Below are 20,348 nucleotides of genomic sequence, written 5' to 3'. Positions count from 1 at the left end.
CAGCTCTTCAAAGCAGGATGCAGGGTAGAGGGCTTCTGGCCAAGGCGGTTGGCATTTGCACACGGATTAGCGGCGGGCTAGGGGCGGGGGCGGGGGCAGGGGCGGGGGCCAGCTGACCCAAGGCTCCTCTTTCTCTCCAAAAACAATAATAATCCCCCTCAGAGCACACTCCTACAAAAGGGCCTGTCTTCACTCACTTTGTGTGGCCGGCCGAGGCAGGGGCCCTTATTTTGAGCCCCTCACCTGTTCTGGGTGTCTCTCCCTGGGGAAAGTGTCAGGATGTCTGGGATGGTTGGCAGTGCCAAGGGGGGCTTAAGCGGACCCTATTTTAGCTGGGAAAATCAGACGTCCACATGGCAAGGCACGGTGAACTGAACTCTGCCTTTCAAGGCAGCCGCCCCACTAAACTACCGTCAGCACTATTTTAAAGGGCCCCTGTTGCCAGCTTTGCATGCTTGTAACGTGTTGCAGCATTTTTTACCACGAGTGGTGATGAGCGAGGGCAGCGGAAAAATGGTCACACATTGTCCCACCATCCCTATCTGCTGATTGGCCCCACAGTCTGCTGACCCCGAGGCCTATGTACGCTCTCACCACATGCTCCATCCACCTGCCCGTAGCGTGGTGGAGCCACCATACCACCTTGCAGTAACATCATGCTGGCTTCACTCCCCACTCAAGATGCAGGCTCGATTTGAAGGCCAAATTACACTACGTGGAAAAACATTGGTCTGTTTGAAATCTCATTGCATGTTCATTCTTTGACTAGGGTTCTAATGGAACCAAACAATTGATTCCCCATCTCCACACAGTGGCTGTCAGTGTCTTACTAATGTGTTTGGCTTGAATCCACGTGTGGCTCGATATGTCTGGTATTGTGATGTTTGTATGTGAGTGTAGTGTGGCGTGTGTGTACAGAATGTTCGTGTGAGGATAACAGGAGTGCTATAACGGGATGTGGTTGTTCTGCCGTGTGTCTGTCGTATAATAAGAGTGATATACAGGGAGGTACACTGAGTATCAACCACTCCCCCCTCCTTTAAAACACATGTTCACGTCTGTTGTAATGCTCTCACCTGTCAGCCCACGGAACATAACAGGATCGTAGCCTATTACAGAGAGGTGACAGATTGCATACTGTAGTGTGTGTGGTAGGGCAGAGGGCATCTGCCACTGACTGCTGTCAATGTAATCTCTCAATAGTATCTGTTCCTCTTTCTCTCTCTCTCTCTCAGCTCTGATCCCCCTCCATTGATCAGAGGAGAAACCTGTAGCCTCTGACATTTGATTCTTCTATTGATCACTTCCTCTTTTATACAGTCGGTGGAAAGTAGAGCGATTCAACTCAAGTCTCTGGCAGATCCCCTTTAAGCGGAATGCTGATCTTTGGAGATCACTTCCCTTACACTTCCCTTAAGACGTCTACAGAGATAAACTGGAGCCTTTTCCAATGGACCAAATACATGCACTAATTCTTTACCATGTACTCGCTTAATCAGTAGGGGAGGTAAAGCCTTGAAATGCCTTGCGTTTCAAAGATATCAAGTAATAACTTTAACATGGGCACTTGAGGCCCAATACATCACTGGGGCCAAGCTCCCTGCCATCCAGGACCTACAGTATATACTAGGCAGTGCCAGAGGAAGGCCCCAAAAAATGTCAAAGCCTCCAGTCACCCAAGTTATAGACTTCTCTCTGTTACCGCACGACAAGCGGTACCAGAGTGCCAAGTCTATGTCCAAAAGGCTCCTTCAAACAGCTTCTACCCCCAAGCCATAAGACTGCTGAACAGCTAATCAAATGGCTACCCGGACTATTTACATTGACCCCCCCCCCTTGTTTTTACACTGCTGCTACTCGCTGCTTATTATCTATGCATAGTCACTTTACCCCTACTTACGTGTACAAATGACCTCGACTAACCTGTACCCCTGCACTTTGACTCAGTACCGGTACCCCCTTCATATAGCCTGGTTATTGTTATGTCATTTTATTGTGTTACTTTTTATTTAATTTTTGACTTTAGTTTATTTAGTAAATATTTCCTTAACTCTATTTCTTGAACTGCGTTGCTGGTTAGGGGCTTGTAAGTAAGCATTTCACAGAAAAACACTTGTTGTATTCGGCGCACGTTACAAAGGAAATTTGATTTGATTTTAGGGAAAATTCCATTGCATTTCCAAGATCTCCCTAAATGTCTAGAAATTCAGTCGTATCATAGAGAGGTTAGGTGTGTTGTGGTCCATTCAAACGTACTGTAGTTTCGTAGAGCGCCTGACGGTAGGAAACTGCATTGCACCTTTGCTGGAGCTGAGCAGTAAAGTTATAATTCGGTGTTTTTTCCATTGACTTGATGACCTTTCTGCAGCTGCAGTCACATGAGCGCAGACCATCTCCAGCCTCTGAACATGGCGTGGAGCCGATGTCTTCGTGGAGCTTGGACTCGAGTCTTCTCCTGTCCCCATAACCAGACTCATCGCTGTCACACACACTTAGATGCATTTCACATATTTCTGTTCATTTGGGAAATGTATTTACTTGTTTTGATTGTGTTAAAAAAAACACTGCTGGAGGTAGGAGAGAGGAGGGTGATCGGGGGACTGGGTTCCCGTAGGACTTCATATAGCCAGACGTAATCTCTACCTCTATTGTAAAAGGTGGCGAGACCCACTCCGTAAAAACGAGGGTCATATTCAGTCTGTGGATATGCTGAATATACAGTATGCATTAGAACGCTGGGACAAGTCTCTCTCTGCATATTTGAGCTATACACTCTCTTTATACAATCTCTTACTTCCGCCTGAAACTGGCCCTGCATTTATGGCCATCACTACCTATTTTGTGGCCTCTTATTCCTCCAGATCATATATTGGCAAACATTTTCCATCAGATAGTTATGCAACTCTGGCCCAGTCTCTTTATCTCACTGCATGCAGTGAGGAGATTCTGTTACGAAGCAGAGATCTATATAGGCTACTCTGTAGATGGAGACTTGAAATCGCTACATCACTACATCCTAACGGGATAGGATCTACAATATACGTTCCAGTCTCTGGCGAATTAAGGGAGACAGGGTGGGGTAAAAGCTGGCTATACTGCATGTCATGTTGATGGGTAGGGATGAACAAAACAGCATGAACAATTATTTACGTTTAGTTAACATATTTTAAGGTATGATAATTAGGCTATGGAGTATTCCGAGAGAGCATAAAATAACTCATCTTGTTGTGTTTTTCTGCCCCCATAATAGAGAGTCCTCCTCCTGAGTCTTGTATTCATGTCTATTCTGTAGTACAGTGAAAGTGGATGGATAATCACGCTTCGTCAAACATAAGCACCCCTTGAACTATTCTCAGCAGCACTCCCTCAAAAGCAAGACACAAAAAGTACAGTATGCTTCCTTAAAGAGCTCTTCCCAGCGGCCAGCTAAATAAATATGACACCTCCTCTCCATTCCCCAGCCACACTGCTCTCATTATTCATGTGTTTTGGCTGTTTGGCGAGACCAACAAGTGAGGAGGGAGGGGAATAAAGGAGCAGTAATGCATGGGGTTGGGGCCTAGCGGGCTGTGGCCATGGGCCGGGGCCTCCCCGGAAGGAGCAGCCCAGCCTGGGGTCTCACGGGGCCTGGCAGGGGGGAAGAAACCGAGCCAGAGAAATCCATCGCCAGCATGTTTAATTGTCATTGAATTCCCAGTTGGCGTGACTTTAAAAAACCATCCACAGGAAGAGAGCTGAGATGTTCGGAAAACATTTAGTGGATCAATATGCCGGGGAGAGCTGAGACTGGCCGGAGTGTGTGCTCAGGGACCCAGCAGAAGCCTTTCCAGTCGGAATACTGTTACATTTCTATTACTCAGACAGCAGGATCGACCTATTCAGCATATTTCTGTCCCCAGCTCAGCTGCACATGATTTACTGCTGTGTTGGTAGGGGGAGGACAGAACAGGCCAGGGGGCTCAGATCAGTTGTCTGGCTATGGCTGCAGGCACAGCAGGCTGCAGCCAACATCCCTCACCCTGGTCTGGACTGGCATGGGCCCACTCACTGCTGCTCGATCAGTCGGGAGCTTTGAGGAGACCACATCCTCTGAGGAGGCCTTTTCTGATTTATCTAATTTTACATCCTTTTTATTTGAATGGTGGCGTTCCATTGAGAATTTTGAGACCATTTTAATAATGTTGACATAATATCTAGAGAGTGATACAAGACAGACAGACAGACAGACAGACACTTTCACAAGAAAAGGAGATCTCCTTACCTTCCTTGAGCATCCCCACTTTGAGACACTTCATAAAGCGGCAGGCTTGACATGACTTGCGTCTCCGTTTTGTGATCTCACACTCGTTTGTGGCGGGACAGCTGTATTCTATGTTGCCTGAAGAGAACAAGAGATGTGGTTAACCTTAGCCTGACCACGCTTTATAAGGCAGTGTATCTTCCTATTGACTCAGAGGCAAAGGAAGAGCAAAAGGTCAAATGTTCTGACCTTTTTTCTCTCCTTTTTGTACATGTAAAAAAAGGGGGCACACATGAAGAATAAACGTAAACATATAAGTATTGATATAATAGACATTTTAGGGCATTGTCATTTACATTTACATTGTACGAGTCACTGTGTAGATTTAAAACCAGTGGAAGAGTTACTGTATATCACACAGTATTCTAGAGTCTATAATCAGATTGTGCAAACCAGACATTGGGTATCAGCATTTGTTAATCATCTCCTATGCAACAATCAATTACAGTAGTGTGTCTGAGGTGAGGTGAGCCGGAGGGAGGGAGGGAGACCTCCAGTACTCATCATGGAACCCTTTACAGACACCACCCTGGCCCCCACGCTAAATTGGCCTCATTAATTCTGAGTGTGTCCCCTCTAGGCCCCTGGAGCAGCCAGCCATCCAGCCTGCATGCCCCTTCCCTTCTCTGTGTCCCTCTGCCTCAATAACAGGAAAGAGAGTCGGACACACGCCCCCCCCGGCCACTTTACATAATACTCTGGCAGCCCCAAACCTGTTGTTACCACTGTTGCCATTGTTGACTACACAGTGTACAGACAACAGGCCTTATGCATTATTCAAGTCCAGCAATACAGCGTCTGATTCCGGGACAACACAATGAAAAAGGGTTTCATTGCTACACCATAAAATAGATGTTTCTGCCTGTACTGTAGCATTAGCAATAGAAAGGAAGGGCAGCATATACGATGGCATTCCCTACTTTTTACTGTAGTCAAGCTTTTCAATAAAGGGTTTCAGTATAATAGGGCTGCTCAAGGTCCTGAATTAGAATCATTCATTGTCCGCCAAGAATGGAACAACTGAGAAACACATTTTGAGGCCCACTGGAGACACAATACTATTTTATCATTGATGTTTTTTCTTACGTGTGTATTCTTAAACTTGGATTATGTTTTTTAATATCGACCACAAAGCCATGTTATCTATTCAACTGTTATCTATTCAACGCTGTGTACAGCTCCTTCTACATTTAGAAATATGAACCTAAATGACTTCAATATAGACTAACATACAGTATTATCCTGTCTAACTGCATACAGACACAGTGGTTCAGCAGCTCTCCTGCCTGTAGATAAACAGCCATACCCAGACACACTGGGATTCCATCCCGACACAACCAGCTTCTCTCTCTACTCTCACTCTCATTACGCATTTTTTTTAAAAGAGAGAGAGAGAGAGAGTAAGAGCTGTATAATATTCCAGTAGCGTTCCCCCTCCAACCCTCCAATCCCCTTTAACAACTTATGCAATTATGTTAACATTATTGGACATATCAAGCGGAGGGTCCCAAGATGTATTAAATAATTAGAAATGTTTCCTTTATATCTGGCTTAGAAATCATCATGCCAACTCCTCTCATCTCGTTGGAATTGGGGTAAATAAAGGTGTGAGGGAAGGGGAGCGATGAGGTATGATAGTCTCTGTTCCTGTTGTCTCTGTTGTCATAGCACAACCAGACCATAATAATAAGCCCATCTATTTCCCATCTGTTCACAGGAGGCAATCAGAGTAGCCGTCTCTGGTATCTATAGGCTGTTACCCTGCTGTGGTTGCTTCTTTATGATACTGTCTCAACTGTAATACTTTGGCACCTTTATACAAACCCCTTATGCCTAGAGGACCTTAAGTTACATTTCATTTCATCCAATGCATTGTCCTAGAATCTGGGCAGTAGATTTATCATATTAATTAAACATCATGATATTGAACATTATGTAATTGGCAGATGTATATGGTATGCTGCCTGCCTGCTAGACAAACACTACAGAGCTGACCCTGGTCCCTGGCTAACCCACAGGACACTCATGTTGACGGGGGAGACTTCTCCCTCCACTACACCTCTCCCTCCCCTGCTCTTCCCTCCACACCAGGAGCAGGGTGGAACACCTGCACAAGACACACCTGAAAGCTAACAAACTGAGACCATGGACAAATAACATACACTCATACTCTCTCATTATACACTTACGATTACAGCATGCACAGGCCAACTCATGTGCTGCCTCACAAAAAAGTATATCAAAAATAACGGACTGGTTCACCTATAGTGACATTTATAGCTCAAGGGCTGATCCTCGGTGACAAATGTCTATTCATGTCTATTCATGTCTATTCATACAATCAGTCAGTCAAGCATTTGAGGGTTTATATATAACCAGAACGCTGGGTTCATATTTTGTTTCAAAGGTTACCGTATGAAACAAATAACATAAAAAATATTTTCTTCTCTCAATTTATTTTATGGCTTTTCAGGACCTGTGCCAGTTCAGGGAGGGGAAAGTCAGGTCCTGTAAGTAAATTACAGTAAAATGGCAGGTATTTCTCATCAAAATCGAAACGGACTTTTACAGGCTTACTGTCAAGGTCTATTACTTCATATAAAAAAGAGGGCCACTGAGTTCAGTTGGTTTTCAAGCAATTTTACACTTGGGTTCAAAACGAGAGAAAAATAAGGTTCAATAAGAGATTTATGTTTTTGATTGGCGGGGCACGCGAGGTGCGGGACGGGACTATGATTAGGGAGCTATAAGAGCAGGAGTATTTCCGGGATGGATGCTGATCTAGGTTGACGTTAATTTGGACCTGGGCTTGACTAATGTATCTATCTCCATGTAAGAGTTCAGGGGCCTTTTCATTGGATGAATAAGTGACGGAAGATGGATTTGCCATTCCCTCCTGTCTAAAAGGTAGGGGCATCAGGTCTCTTTTACAGCAGTGGAACGGAAGGAAGTAGAGAGAAGAGAAATGAAGCTAGGAACCCCAGGTTGAAAAACAGACATTTACGGAAAATATTCCGTGCGGACAAAGTCAACTGTGTGGTCACTATTGTCTCAAATTGTTCTCAGATGAAATGCATTTCATTGTGTGCTAAAGATGTCAAGGGAAAAAAGTCCATTAGCTTTAGTGTTATTGCTTAGAAACAATATGATGAATGAGTGTGGAAGATACGTCTCCTGTGTTGTTCTCATTAAGGGATGTCGTCTCACACCCTCCACCCTGGATAGACAGCCTCATTATGTCTTTAATTAATCAGGTCTCATCTACTGAAGCCTCTTCTTCATCCAAGGGCTTTATGTCCCACTGTTTACTGCGCCCTCTTCCTCCTCCAGTCATCCTGTGTGGTTTTTATTATTTCAGAGGCTTTCGGCCCCCTCCTCCTTCCCCCCCCCCCAACGTCCCATGGTCCTCCTCCCTGTCCTGTTCTGCCTGGACTGGGACCCCTGTCTGATTATTATGCCATTAAGCCTCTCCTCCTCTGACAGAGCGCTCGGGTCCCTCTCCAATCTAAAGAAGTCCTCGTTTTTTTCTCTCCCTCCTTTCCCTGAAATTACTCTGCGTGCGATGCGTGCCTGAGTTTCTAATTGGCCCTGCTGTCCCTGGAGACAGCCCCCTCCCTTCCTCCTAATGAAAAGCCTCGGCCTTAATTACACTTTCCAAACGCTGATTGTTATTGACAAAACTCCTGTGGCTCGGACAAACGACGGCAGATTAGCTCCATTACAGGCAGCCCTCCAAGAGGAGAAAGAGAGGGATTTCAAATCGACAATGCAAAGTGAGGGAGGGGGGAAAAAAAGAGAACTTTCAATTTTTCTTTTCATGTCCCTCTCTCTTAATCGTTTGGGCCATTGCTCCACTTAAGACGTCTCTTTCTTCCCAGATTGCTATTTTCTGTTCTATTGTGTGTCGCCGTCAATGTTTTGTAGCGGGGGGACAAAAGCATAGTTATGTTACTTGAGAGAAAATGTTCATCTTTTGTCAATAGACAGGATAGCTGATGGCAGCATGGGTAAACAGCAGGATTTGGCCTAATGCTTCTGTTTGCCTGCGAAGGTACATAGACTGTTTAAAGCTGATAGGATTTGGGATGTCCAAAATCAACACCTAGGCCTGCTAGACAGCCTGCACTCCATAACCTGGGAGCAATAATGGCATTTTAAGGGGGGACATTTTTAAGAAGCTAAGGACCTCAATTGAGATGTACAGACTATTATATATACAGAACATATATGAGGCATGTACAATGCCAAAAGTTTTTTATTTAACTAGGCAAGTCAGTTAAGAACAAATTCCTATTTACAATGACGACCTAGGAACGGTTGTTTAACTGCCTTGTTCAGGGGCAGAACGACAGCTTGGCCCAACGCTCTAACCACTAGGCTAGCATGCTGCCTGAAGGTATAAATATATAATAAATACATTTGGCTCTAAATACAGTGCACTCCAAAAGTATTGGGACAGTGACAATTGTGTTGTTGTTTTGGCTCTGTACTCCAGCACTTTGGATTTGAAATTCTACAATGACTATGATGTTACATTGCAGACTGACAGCTTTCATTTGAGGGTATTTTAATCCATATCAGGTGAACCAATTAGAAATGGCTGCACTTGTTGTATATAGTCCCCCCATTTTAGGGCAGCAGAAGTATTGGGACAAATTCACTTATATGTGTATTAAAGTATTACATAGTTAAGTATTTGGTTCCATGTTCATAGCTCGCAATAACCACATCCAGCTTGTGACTCTACACTTTTCTTGGATGCATTTACTGTTTAGGTTGTGTTTCAGATTATTTTCTGATGAATAGAAATGAATGTCACATAATTTATTGGGTCATTTTGGAGTCACTTTTATTGTCAAAAATAATGTTTCTTAAAACTTCTAAAACCCCTTATTTTATTATTATTGTTTACACTCCCTGGACTCTGACCACACGCTCACACATACTACACTGACAGCAGTGTGTGTGAAGAATGTGAATGGTACTGTATGTGTGTGTATGTGTGTGTGTTTTGTATGTGTGTGTGTTAGAGTGTCACTCGGTACCGGTACCCCTTGTATATAGCTTTGTTGTTGTTATAGTTCTTTTTATTGTGTTACTATTTTTCCTTTAGTTTATTTACCACATTTTTCTTACGCACTTTTTTTGTATTGTTGGTTAAGGGATCGTAAGTAAGTATTTCACGGTAAGGTCTACACATGTTGTATTTCACGGTAGGGTCTACACATGTTGTATTTCACGGTAGGGTCTACACATGTTGCATTTCACGATAAGGTCTACACATGTTGTATTTCATGGTAAGGTCTACACATGTTGTATTTCATGGTAAGGTCTACACATGTTGTATTTCACGGTAGGGTCTACACATGTTGTATTTCATGGTAAGGTCTACACATGTTGTATTTCACGGTAAGGTCTACACATGTTGCATTTCACGATAAGGTCTACACATGTTGTATTTCATGGTAAGGTCTACACATGTTGTATTTCACGGTAGGGTCTACACATGTTGTATTTCATGGTAAGGTCTACACATGTTGTATTTCACGGTAAGGTCTACACATGTTGTATTTCATGGTAAGGTCTACACATGTTGTATTTCACGGTAGGGTCTACACATGTTGTATTTCATGGTAAGGTCTACACATGTTGTATTTCACAGTAAGGTCTACACATGTTGTATTTCATGGTAGGGTCTACACATGTTGTATTTCACGGTAGGGTCTACACATGTTCTATTTCACGGTAAGGTCTACACATGTTGCATTTCACGGTAAGGTCTACACATGTTGTAATTCACGGTAAGGTCTACACATGTTGCATTTCACGGTAGGGTCTACACATGTTCTATTTCACGGTAAGGTCTACACATGTTGCATTTCACGGTAAGGTCTACACATGTTGTATTTCACGGTAAGGTCTACAAATGTTGCATTTCACGGTAAGTTCTAAAAATGTTGCATTTCACGGTAAGGTCTACACATGTTGTATTTCACGGTAAGGTCTACACATGTTGTATTTCATGGTAAGGTCTACACATGTTGTAATTCACGGTAAGGTCTACACATGTTGCATTTCACGGTAGGGTCTACACATGTTCTATTTCACGGTAAGGTCTACACATGTTGCATTTCACGATAAGGTCTACACATGTTGTATTTCATGGTAAGGTCTACACATGTTGTATTTCACGGTAGGGTCTACACATGTTGTATTTCATGGTAAGGTCTACACATGTTGTATTTCACGGTAAGGTCTACACATGTTGTATTTCATGGTAAGGTCTACACATGTTGTATTTCACGGTAGGGTCTACACATGTTGTATTTCATGGTAAGGTCTACACATGTTGTATTTCACAGTAAGGTCTACACATGTTGTATTTCATGGTAGGGTCTACACATGTTGTATTTCACGGTAGGGTCTACACATGTTCTATTTCACGGTAAGGTCTACACATGTTGCATTTCACGGTAAGGTCTACACATGTTGTAATTCACGGTAAGGTCTACACATGTTGCATTTCACGGTAGGGTCTACACATGTTCTATTTCACGGTAAGGTCTACACATGTTGCATTTCACGGTAAGGTCTACACATGTTGTATTTCACGGTAAGGTCTACAAATGTTGCATTTCACGGTAAGTTCTAAAAATGTTGCATTTCACGGTAAGGTCTACACATGTTGCATTTCACGGTAAGGTCTACACATGTTGCATTTCACGGTAAGGTCTACACATGTTGCATTTCACGGTAAGGTCTACACATGTTGCATTTCACGGTAAGGTCTATCTACACATGTTGCATTTCACGGTAAGGTCTACACATGTTGTATTTCACGGTAAGGTCTGCACCTGTTGCATTTCACGGTAAAGTCTGCACCTGTTGCATTTCATGGTCAGGTCTGCACCTGTTGTATTTCACGGTAAGGTCTACACATGTTGCATTTCACGGTAAGGTCTGCACCTGTTGTATTTCACGGTAAGGTCTGCACCTATTGCATATCACGGTAAGGTCTGCACCTGTTGCATTTCACGGTAAGGTCTGCACCTGTTGTATTTGGCGCATAAGACACAAAATTTGATTTGATTGGAAAACGCTAGCCTCCCGTTATTGTAAGTAAGGTATTTGTGCATCTGTAACTTTTTCACTTGTCACAATTATTCAGGATTCCTTTAGGATTATCCATAATCATGGTAGCTGTAAGGGATTTCTTCCATTGACGGAGAGGCGGACCAAAGCGCAGCGTGGTTACTTTGATTCATGTTTTAATAAATTACTTAACATGAACAAACTTACAAAAAACAAGAAATGTGAAAACCCCAAACCGTCCTATCTGGTGCAGACACAGAGACAGGAACAATCGTAAAGCTGCACTGAAACAAGCCATCAACATAGACAATCACCCACCAACAAACAGTGCAACCCAGGCTACCGAAGTATGATTCTCAATCAGAGACAACTAATGACACCTGCCTCTGATTGAGAACCATACTAGGCCGAAACATAGAAATCCCGAATCATAGAAAATCAAACATAGACTGCCCACCCAACTCACGCCCTGACCATACGAAATAAATACAAAACAACGGAAATAAAGGTCAGAACGTGACAATAGCGTCCACATTAATGTAGAAGTGTTTAGAAACACATTATAATCTTATTTACTATAAAAGTGTCTCCAAAATGGCAAAATGCATTATTTACTATTAATTTCTAATTGGCATAAAATAATATAGTCTCATTATTTTATTGTGATACTATATCCTTTTTATTTAGCAAATATTTGTCTTACTGTAACTCTGCATTGTTGGGAATGGGTTCGTAAGTAAATATTTCACTCTCATCTACACCTGTTGTATTCGGCACATGTGAACTCTACAACTTTATTTTATATTATTTTAATTTGAAACACAACCAAAACAAACAGCAAATGCATCCTACAAGTTTGTAGAGTCACAGGCTGGATGTGGTCATTGTGTGCTAAGAATATGGGACCAAATACTACACATTTGACTACGTTAATACACATATAAGAGAATTTGTCCCAAAACTTTTGTTCCCCTAAAATGGGGGGGACTATGTACAAAAAATGCTGTAATTTCTAAACGGTTCCCTCAAATTAAAGCTGACAGCCTTTAACAGCCTTTCATAGTCTTTCATAGTCATTATATCATTTCAAATCCAAAGTGCTGGAGTACAGAGCTAAAACAAACAAAAATATAATCGCTGTCCCATTAATTTTGGAGCTCACTGTATGTTTACCTTAATGCATGACACTAAATATAAAAATATTAGTTTTCATTTGAATTTCTCCCATTCTCACGCAGACTGTCTGAGCTTAGGCAGGGACAGCTGTGCATGTTGAGCAGTGATTTTCCCTGGCTCAATAATATCTCCCTCCGTACCATAGGTCCCACTGATTAATGTAGGACAGAGCACACAGAGAGACACACAGTGGGGGGCCTGTCATTGCCTCTCTAATGGGAACCTGTGATACATCATACCATGCAGATCTGCACTCACGCCCAATTCCTCAGGCACTCACTCACACACACATATGCAGCACACACACACACACACACACACACACAAACACACACACACACACACACACACACATGCACACACACACACACACACACACACACACACACACACACACACACACACACACACACACACACACACACACACACACACACACACACACACACACACACACACACACACACACACACACACAGGACAGGAAACAAGCACCTGCTGATGATAACCCCTGATGATGATCTTACGACCACTGCCCCCTACCCACCCAGCAGATGACGTCATCGCGAGCGACGGGCTAGTGGCCTAGCCTGTGTGTGGCTGTCAACTTTATATTCAGCCCCTGTGGACATGTGTTGTCTCATAATGTGCTGCACTGCATGTGATTCCCCTCACTATAAATGAAGGTGCCCTGGGTGTCATAGCAATGCAGGCCATTGATAGCAGCACAACTGGAGGCACCAGCGTTTCAAACATATACATTTTCCCAGGGAGATAAAGGGAGATGATGTAGGTCAACAGCTACATTAGAAGATGGTAGTTCAGGGCAGTAGGTGATTGTGTTCAGACCACAGAGAGATACAGTACATCTTCTAGTGTGTGTTTTATGCTGGAGGAGGAGGAGAGGTGAAACACTGTATGGAGTGTATTGTTGTGTCTGAAAGGGGGGCAGATCCCTTGTACTGAGTGTGTTTGTGTGTCTGTGGGGGGGGGGGGCATCAGGGAAATACCTTGTATTGTCCTTTTAAAGAAGGCTTTGCAGGCCTCACATGAGGCCACGCCGTAGTGATACCCAGAGGCTATATCTCCACAGACCAGGCACAGCCTCTTGGGGATGGAGTTCAACATGTATTCGCACTTAATGGGTGAGTCCTCCATGATGTTGCTAGAGCAGTCGTCGTAGCGCTTGCGGCAGGCGCCGGGGCCTAGCCCGCCGGGCGTGAACATGGGCGGAGAGTCCAGGCCGTTGGAGTGGCTGTTCATGGCACTGACATAGCCACCGCTGGCGTCCGAGTTGCCGCTGGGGCTGTGGTGGCTGACCGTGTCGATGACTGAGGAGGGGCTGGACGGCTCCGTCTTGATGTAGGACCCGCAGCTGGAGGGAAGGTGCCGGTCATCGGCAGCCATTCTATTCAGCAGCCTGAAGAAGGGGGGAAAGGAGAGGGGAGGGTAATTTGCACGGTTTGTCTGACTACAGACATGAACAGCTTCAGATCGACTGGTGCTACCCACAAAACAAAAATCTATACACATTGTCTAACGATACAATGACAGCTACAGAGAGAGAACGCATTTTTGCACAATTTGACTGTGGGAAAACTCTGCAGGCTACTGTTCACACAGAGCAAGTCCCTTCACACTCCCACACTCCAAAGAGGACTTACTACATTATCAGCTGTTCTCTTTTATTCTGACCCCCCCGCCATTTATGTTAACCTAACCATCACCATTAACCAGCCAATCAGGTGGGAGGATCCTAAGCGCCTCATTAACTCCACACTCCACCAGCCGTGAGAGAGAGAACACACAGGAGCAATAAACACGCTCAACACTGACCACACTCCTTCTGCTTTAACACAGAAACACAACCACAGCAGACACAGGATGGCACCATGCCTGGGACACATATTTAAGACTAGGTTAAAGAAACCCAGAGCACAGAGAACTTATCTGGAGCGGTCTCCTTGAGTCAACAGTCAGGCAAAAAGAAACATGATGGCAAAAGGATATTGACTTTGTTCACTGTCTGGTTGATAACAGAATTTCTGAATTTTCTGATGTTGTGCCTGCCTTGAGTGAAATAAAGTGCAGCCTCTGGCTGTGTTGATACAACGCAGCTTCAAAATCCCAAACAGCTCATTGTCCATTCGATTTGATGTCTGTTTCCTTCCACCACATGTAAAGTGGACTGGGAGAACAGATAAAACAGTACTGCTCTCTTGTAAATATGGACTTTTCCTGGGTCAACAGAGTGAACAGAGTGAACTGATGAGATGGAGTGCTATAAGAGAGGGATAACCTCTATGTGTTCCAAAGGTGGTGTGGACACAATGACGTCAGGGTCGTGGCGGGGTCACACACACACCTCTGCACTACCTCTGCACTAGGCACCCCTGACAAGGTGAAAGGTTGTCTGCACTCACACATATTCATGAAATTGAGCCTTGCGTGACTTATGCAAACGCAAACACCGGGGTTCCTGGTTGAGTGGCAGCTAGTCAGCCCAGGTTCTGCCTTAACACGTTAGTTATATGAGTATATTGCCAATTTGTTTTATATTTTTACATATTTTCCATGTCAGTTTGCCATCGGCAGGGAAGAGAAAGGGTAGACACTCTCTACCAGTATGCCTGGACGTCTCAGACTGCTACAGAGTGCAGAGAGGGAGAGGGAAAGGCCTTTCCATATCCCCATCGGCCAGCCGGAGAAGGGCCAGCCAGGATAGCTGTCTCTCTCTCTGGCTGATTTAATTGTAAGGGTGGGTGATGGTAGGGTTCAGGCCCAGGGGTCAGTGGGTCAACCTTATTTTCTCACCCTGGCTTCCTGGGCCCGTGGAGATGGGGGTCAGTGTGTCAAATTAAATCTCATTCCCGGGTTTTCCCATGTATATTCATTGGAACTCCAGGTGCCCACCACCTCTGAAAATTCACAAAAAGGTTAACTGCTAAAATAAATATTAAAAAATGCCCCCTGTTAAAACCGTTGACCTTGTGGAATAAGCCCTTTGTCTGAACACTCTTGGAACTTTTTTCAATATAGAACGTACACAATATAAAACCCAGAACCACCTTTTATACTAGGGATCATGGCACTCCATTTACAGTATTTCTCACAGTAACTATAAAAACAAGTTGGACAATACCTATAAAAAACATTGAGAAGGTCAAAGTAAAGCCAAGGAAGTTTGAAGGTTTTTTTCTCCCCGTGTTTGAAGGAATATTTAGTATTTCAGATAGATTACTCTATGTACTCTTAAAAAGTAAGAGCAAAATAAAACAATTTGCAAGATAAATGAAATAAAAAGCTCCATCTCCTTGATGCTTTTTTAACATACATGTAATGTCTTCGTTTAAATAACTTGTGGGTTCTATCCACATAAATGAATGAAAGGAGTCTCTATTCACCCGCTTTATGTTCTCTACTTCAGACAGCTCTGTGCACCTGTGTGATAGGACACCTGCACTCGGCTTCTTAAAGGCTCTATATTAAAATGGCAGCACGCCGTTAGATGGCTCTATTTAGCTTTTATTCACAAATTCAGAGTAAGCTTAACCCCAGTTCAAAGGTCACCTCCAGGGTGACACTTAGCATAATTGCATAAGTGTCTAAACTGTTTCCCCTCCAGCTCTATGTGGTCATATATAATACATGTTCTGGCTACAATTCCCTTAACTCATTCCGCAATGACACATTATGCTACTGCTCTGCTTATGTTTATAACAAGGCTGGTAATATTGATTAATGACATTGAATGAATACTAACCATTTTAACCTAGTGTACATTAATCAAATATTTTCTTAAATTTACAGAAATATTATTTTTCTCAAATGGGACAGGTTCAAATAAAATCTATAAACACTATTAATAATGTGGCAAATATAATATGAACATAAATAATTTGACAGCAGGAATTATGTTAATAAAAACACAACACATGGACCAGGTGCTAAATAGGATGTATCCCAGACAGGACATAAAATTAAGAGGTCCACTGAACTGATCAAGACCCAGGTATGTTGTGAAATCCATAGTTATGTCTTCCTCTCAAGTACAGGAAGTGTCCTTCCCATTCTGCTGCTCAGCTGCATACTGGAGGATTGCACGTCAAAGATATATCTCTCTCTCGCCCTTTTCCTCCTCCTTTCTTTCTCTTTGTACCGATCAAAATGCATGCTGAGTGGTGGGTTATGGGCCCACAAAAGCACACTGCGCAGTTTGGTTTTAATCTGATTCCAGCTGGTCCTCCTAACAGCATTTCAGATCAGTAATATCATTCCAGTGCTGCTGCTGTGACCAGGATTAGCTGCCCTAATGATCTCCTCTCCAGCTCCTCTATCGCTCTCTGCTCCGCTTCTTCAGGAGGAGAGGGAACTGAGGAGCACCCGTCCTCATGTCTCAGCCATTCCCCTCTTTGCCTGGGCCTCCGGCAGCATTCTGAACACGGCCTGAACATTCTGAACACTGTCACGGGAAGACGACAGAGCCTGGAGAAACTAATTGGGCCAATTTGTAGATATTCCTACTGTGAGCTGTATGCTGACTTCTGTAGCTTGCTAATGTCTGTACTGTACTGAAGTGTTAAACACATACACGGACAGACACTCAGACGTTCTGTCTCTCTGACTCACATTAGCATTCCCTCTTTCTATGAGCACATTACACAACTCGAGTGCTTATATTAAAAGCTCAACTCAAAATGGGAGAAAATGTTAAATGTGTACTCAAACGATTCGTCCTGCGACTGAGTTTTATGGCATGATGAGATCATTTAGAATGTACTTTTCACTCTCTGAGCTGTGGGATACCAAAAACCTGGTTTGATAGTGTTGGCTAACCTCATCCCAGCCCCCAACCCCTCACCCTAAGCAGATGGGGGGTGGTGATATCAGATGCCCCAGTAGGGGCAGATCTGCCTGGAGGCCCCTGGGCGATGTCCCTGATAAGCTACTGGCCCCAGAGTCAGCGCAGGAGGAGGAACTCAATTAGCTCCTGACAGACCGTCTCAGCCTCCAGCCACCACCAGAGCCCACTGGCAGCTGCCATGGTGACCTCTCCTCCAGTGGCCACCGCCACCTCTTACCACTCAGCCGACTGCACGGCTGCATGGAGGACCCATTTAGGGAGATGGGAACGAGGGCTGACTGACTAAAACCAGATCACAGGCTGACTGGCTACAATCACTGGAATACACATGTCTCCAAACATCATCTTTAGGACGGGACGTTTCTGGAGGGTTTCTGTATTCACATGGGGCCATGGAAATGAAATGGGATAGGGGGTCAGGGCTTGGGGGGAGGGGGGTGTATGGGGAACCATGTGAAATATGGAGAATGCCTTTCTATATAACTGGGTCCAGGTTAATAACCCTCGGAGGAATGGGGACAAAAGACGTCTGGGACAATTTTGAGTGTGTGTATGTGTATGTGTGTGTGTGTGTGTGTGTGTGTGTGTGTGTGTGTGTGTGTGTGTGTGTGTGTGTGTGTGTGTGTGTGTGTGTGTGTGTGTGTGTGTGTGTGTGTGTGTGTGTGTGTGTGAGAGAGAGAGAAAGTGAGGAGGGGTCGACGGATCTGAGTAAATGTGAAAGGAGGCAGTGGTTGGTATAGTGGCTAGAGGCACTCCCTGCACCTCATAGGGACCCATTTCATCTGGGAGAAACTCCTCATTTGGGATTTTCTCATTCATTAGTCCTGCTCTAAACAGATAGAGGAAGGGGCAGCATGGGTGTGGAGGGGTGGGAGGGAGAGGCCTCTTTGTTAACGAACACGTCGCCTGACAGAGATGTATGATGTGCTGTTCTATAGAAGAACACAATAGAGGAATAAGATAGCAGACAGAAAATCAGAAATCCAAAAAGAGGGGGAGAGGCAGAGCTACAGAAAGAGAGAGAGAGAGAGAGAGAGAAAAAAAGAAAGAAAGAAAGAAAGAAAGAAAGAAAGAGAGAAGGAAAGAGAGAGAGAGAAAAAAAGAAAGAAAGATAGAAGGAAAGAGAGAGAGAGAGAGAGAGAGAGAGAGAGAGAGAGAGAGAGAGAGAGAGAGAGAGAGAGAGAGAGAGAGGAATGGATGTTTATGCATGCTTATGGAGAACAGCGCGGGCCCCAGATCAATAGTCCGTAGGCCAGGGGATGGGTGTACATGGAGCTGGGTGGTGCAGGGTTACCACTGGGGGGACCATGCTGCTCCGTTGCCCGGCCAATTAACTTCTTCAGTCTCCAGCAGAGGATTAAATTTAGCTGCTCCACAGCGATGTCACTGTAGTCTTTATAAAGCCATGAGCTCACTCACTACGACAACATGAGCCACACGCACCAACAGGCCAGCCACAAGATAGTGCTGGCTGCCCAAGAAGACACAGATCACATCTATTGATCCCCCCCCACCCCTTTCCTTCCTGTTGGAAAGATGCTGGCAGGAAAAACAGGCCCTCTTATGATACAGGCGCTGCTGTTTGTCTGACGTAAACTGTCTGAGTGACACTGGAGAGATCCTATTCTGAAAAGGGCTAAGGATCCTCGGAAAGCAAATGGCGGTAGGAAAGATCGGATGAAGATGCCAGAACCCTGTTAGGGAATGGGTTACCAGTTTAAACATTCTTCTACGGCAGTAGAAGAGTTAACACACTACTCTGCATACCCAGCAGAGAAGCTCCCTGTAGAGTAGGACAGCTCATCATCACATGGAACAAAAAGTAGATCAGTACAGCCCTGGCTTGGCACACATTAGGATCCTATAGTGCATCATTTCATCTCCATGTAGGAAGTCTAATGGTGCTCGTTCAGAAAAAGAATCAGCAGCCATCAAATCTGTCATCAAGAGCATTAATCGTTGGCAGTGGATGCCTAATGCCTAATCATAAAGAATTGTGTAAGACATATCCCACACACATTGTCTAACAGCCTTAACAGGTTTTCCATTTCCTGGCCTAAACCAGAGACGCAGAGACCTGGCTCCAGCTGTCCCACCACACAACACTGTTCTGGAACCAGCACAGACACACCACCCTGTCTACCAGGCCAAAGGGCAACTATAACCAGGAAGGGAACAATATGTGTAATATCAAACTGGTCCACACATACAGTTCTGGAAATATAGCTAATGCACAGAGCGCATGTCTAGGGTAAAATACACTGCATTGACTCTGCAGTCTGTGTGTATAGACTACAAACAGAGGGAAATATTATTGTAAAGGGTTAAGCCTGTTTAAAGCAGACCAATGTAAATCACAGGTTTAGACACAGTGAGAGTACAGGGGGACAGAGGCAAGGAGCCATGCATGAAATTACTTCATTAATCTTCCTCTGATAGACTGTCTTGTTTAGGGGGGAACTCTACCTGCTTCAAACAAAGAGCCCGTCCTGCCACTACCATAAATTATCCTCTTCATCAGAGGAAGGGCCAAACACACACACAAACAAATATACTAGGTTAAGTTAACCGGGGCAAAATTAGCGAGTTTATCAGTTGTCCAAAACAATTTAACTGCAATCAAATGTGTAAATGTTTATACAGGCTCACACATAAACAGCACATATACACACGGTTGAGATCCAAATATGTTGTCAAATATGTAACACTGAAACCATGTGAAATGTTGAACATATATAGTTTGCTGATAATCGACATTGATAAAGAAATGAGAAAGAACAAAATACATTTCATATTGTTAATTTCACTAAATGGGTTGTTTGTTCGTGGCATCTTTGAGTCAAACACAAGAACATTTTGGTCTCTCATTTAACGATCAACAATCAACAATGTAATATATGGCGCCACCAACTGCTG

At 44.0% G+C, this 20,348-nt stretch overlaps 1 protein-coding gene across 1 annotated transcript in view; it reads right to left on the bottom strand.

Annotated features, from left to right (window-relative positions):
* Positions 1–20,348, bottom strand: part of LOC135525876 (steroid hormone receptor ERR2-like) — a 61,885-nt gene that overhangs the window by 31,304 nt on the left and 10,233 nt on the right. The window contains exons 3-4 of the mRNA XM_064953821.1: positions 13,579–13,988; positions 4,262–4,378 (exon numbers count right to left, since the gene is read on the bottom strand). Coding sequence (XP_064809893.1) covers positions 4,262–4,378; positions 13,579–13,988 — 527 coding nt within the window. The remainder of the gene's footprint in view (positions 1–4,261; positions 4,379–13,578; positions 13,989–20,348) is intronic.

This window comes from Oncorhynchus masou, chromosome 32 (genome assembly GCF_036934945.1).
Source record: "Oncorhynchus masou masou isolate Uvic2021 chromosome 32, UVic_Omas_1.1, whole genome shotgun sequence".
In the NCBI taxonomy this organism is placed as follows: Eukaryota; Metazoa; Chordata; class Actinopteri; order Salmoniformes; family Salmonidae; genus Oncorhynchus; species Oncorhynchus masou.
The sequence above is the reverse complement of the archived record's forward strand: the minus strand, read 5'-3'. Positions and strand labels throughout refer to the sequence as shown.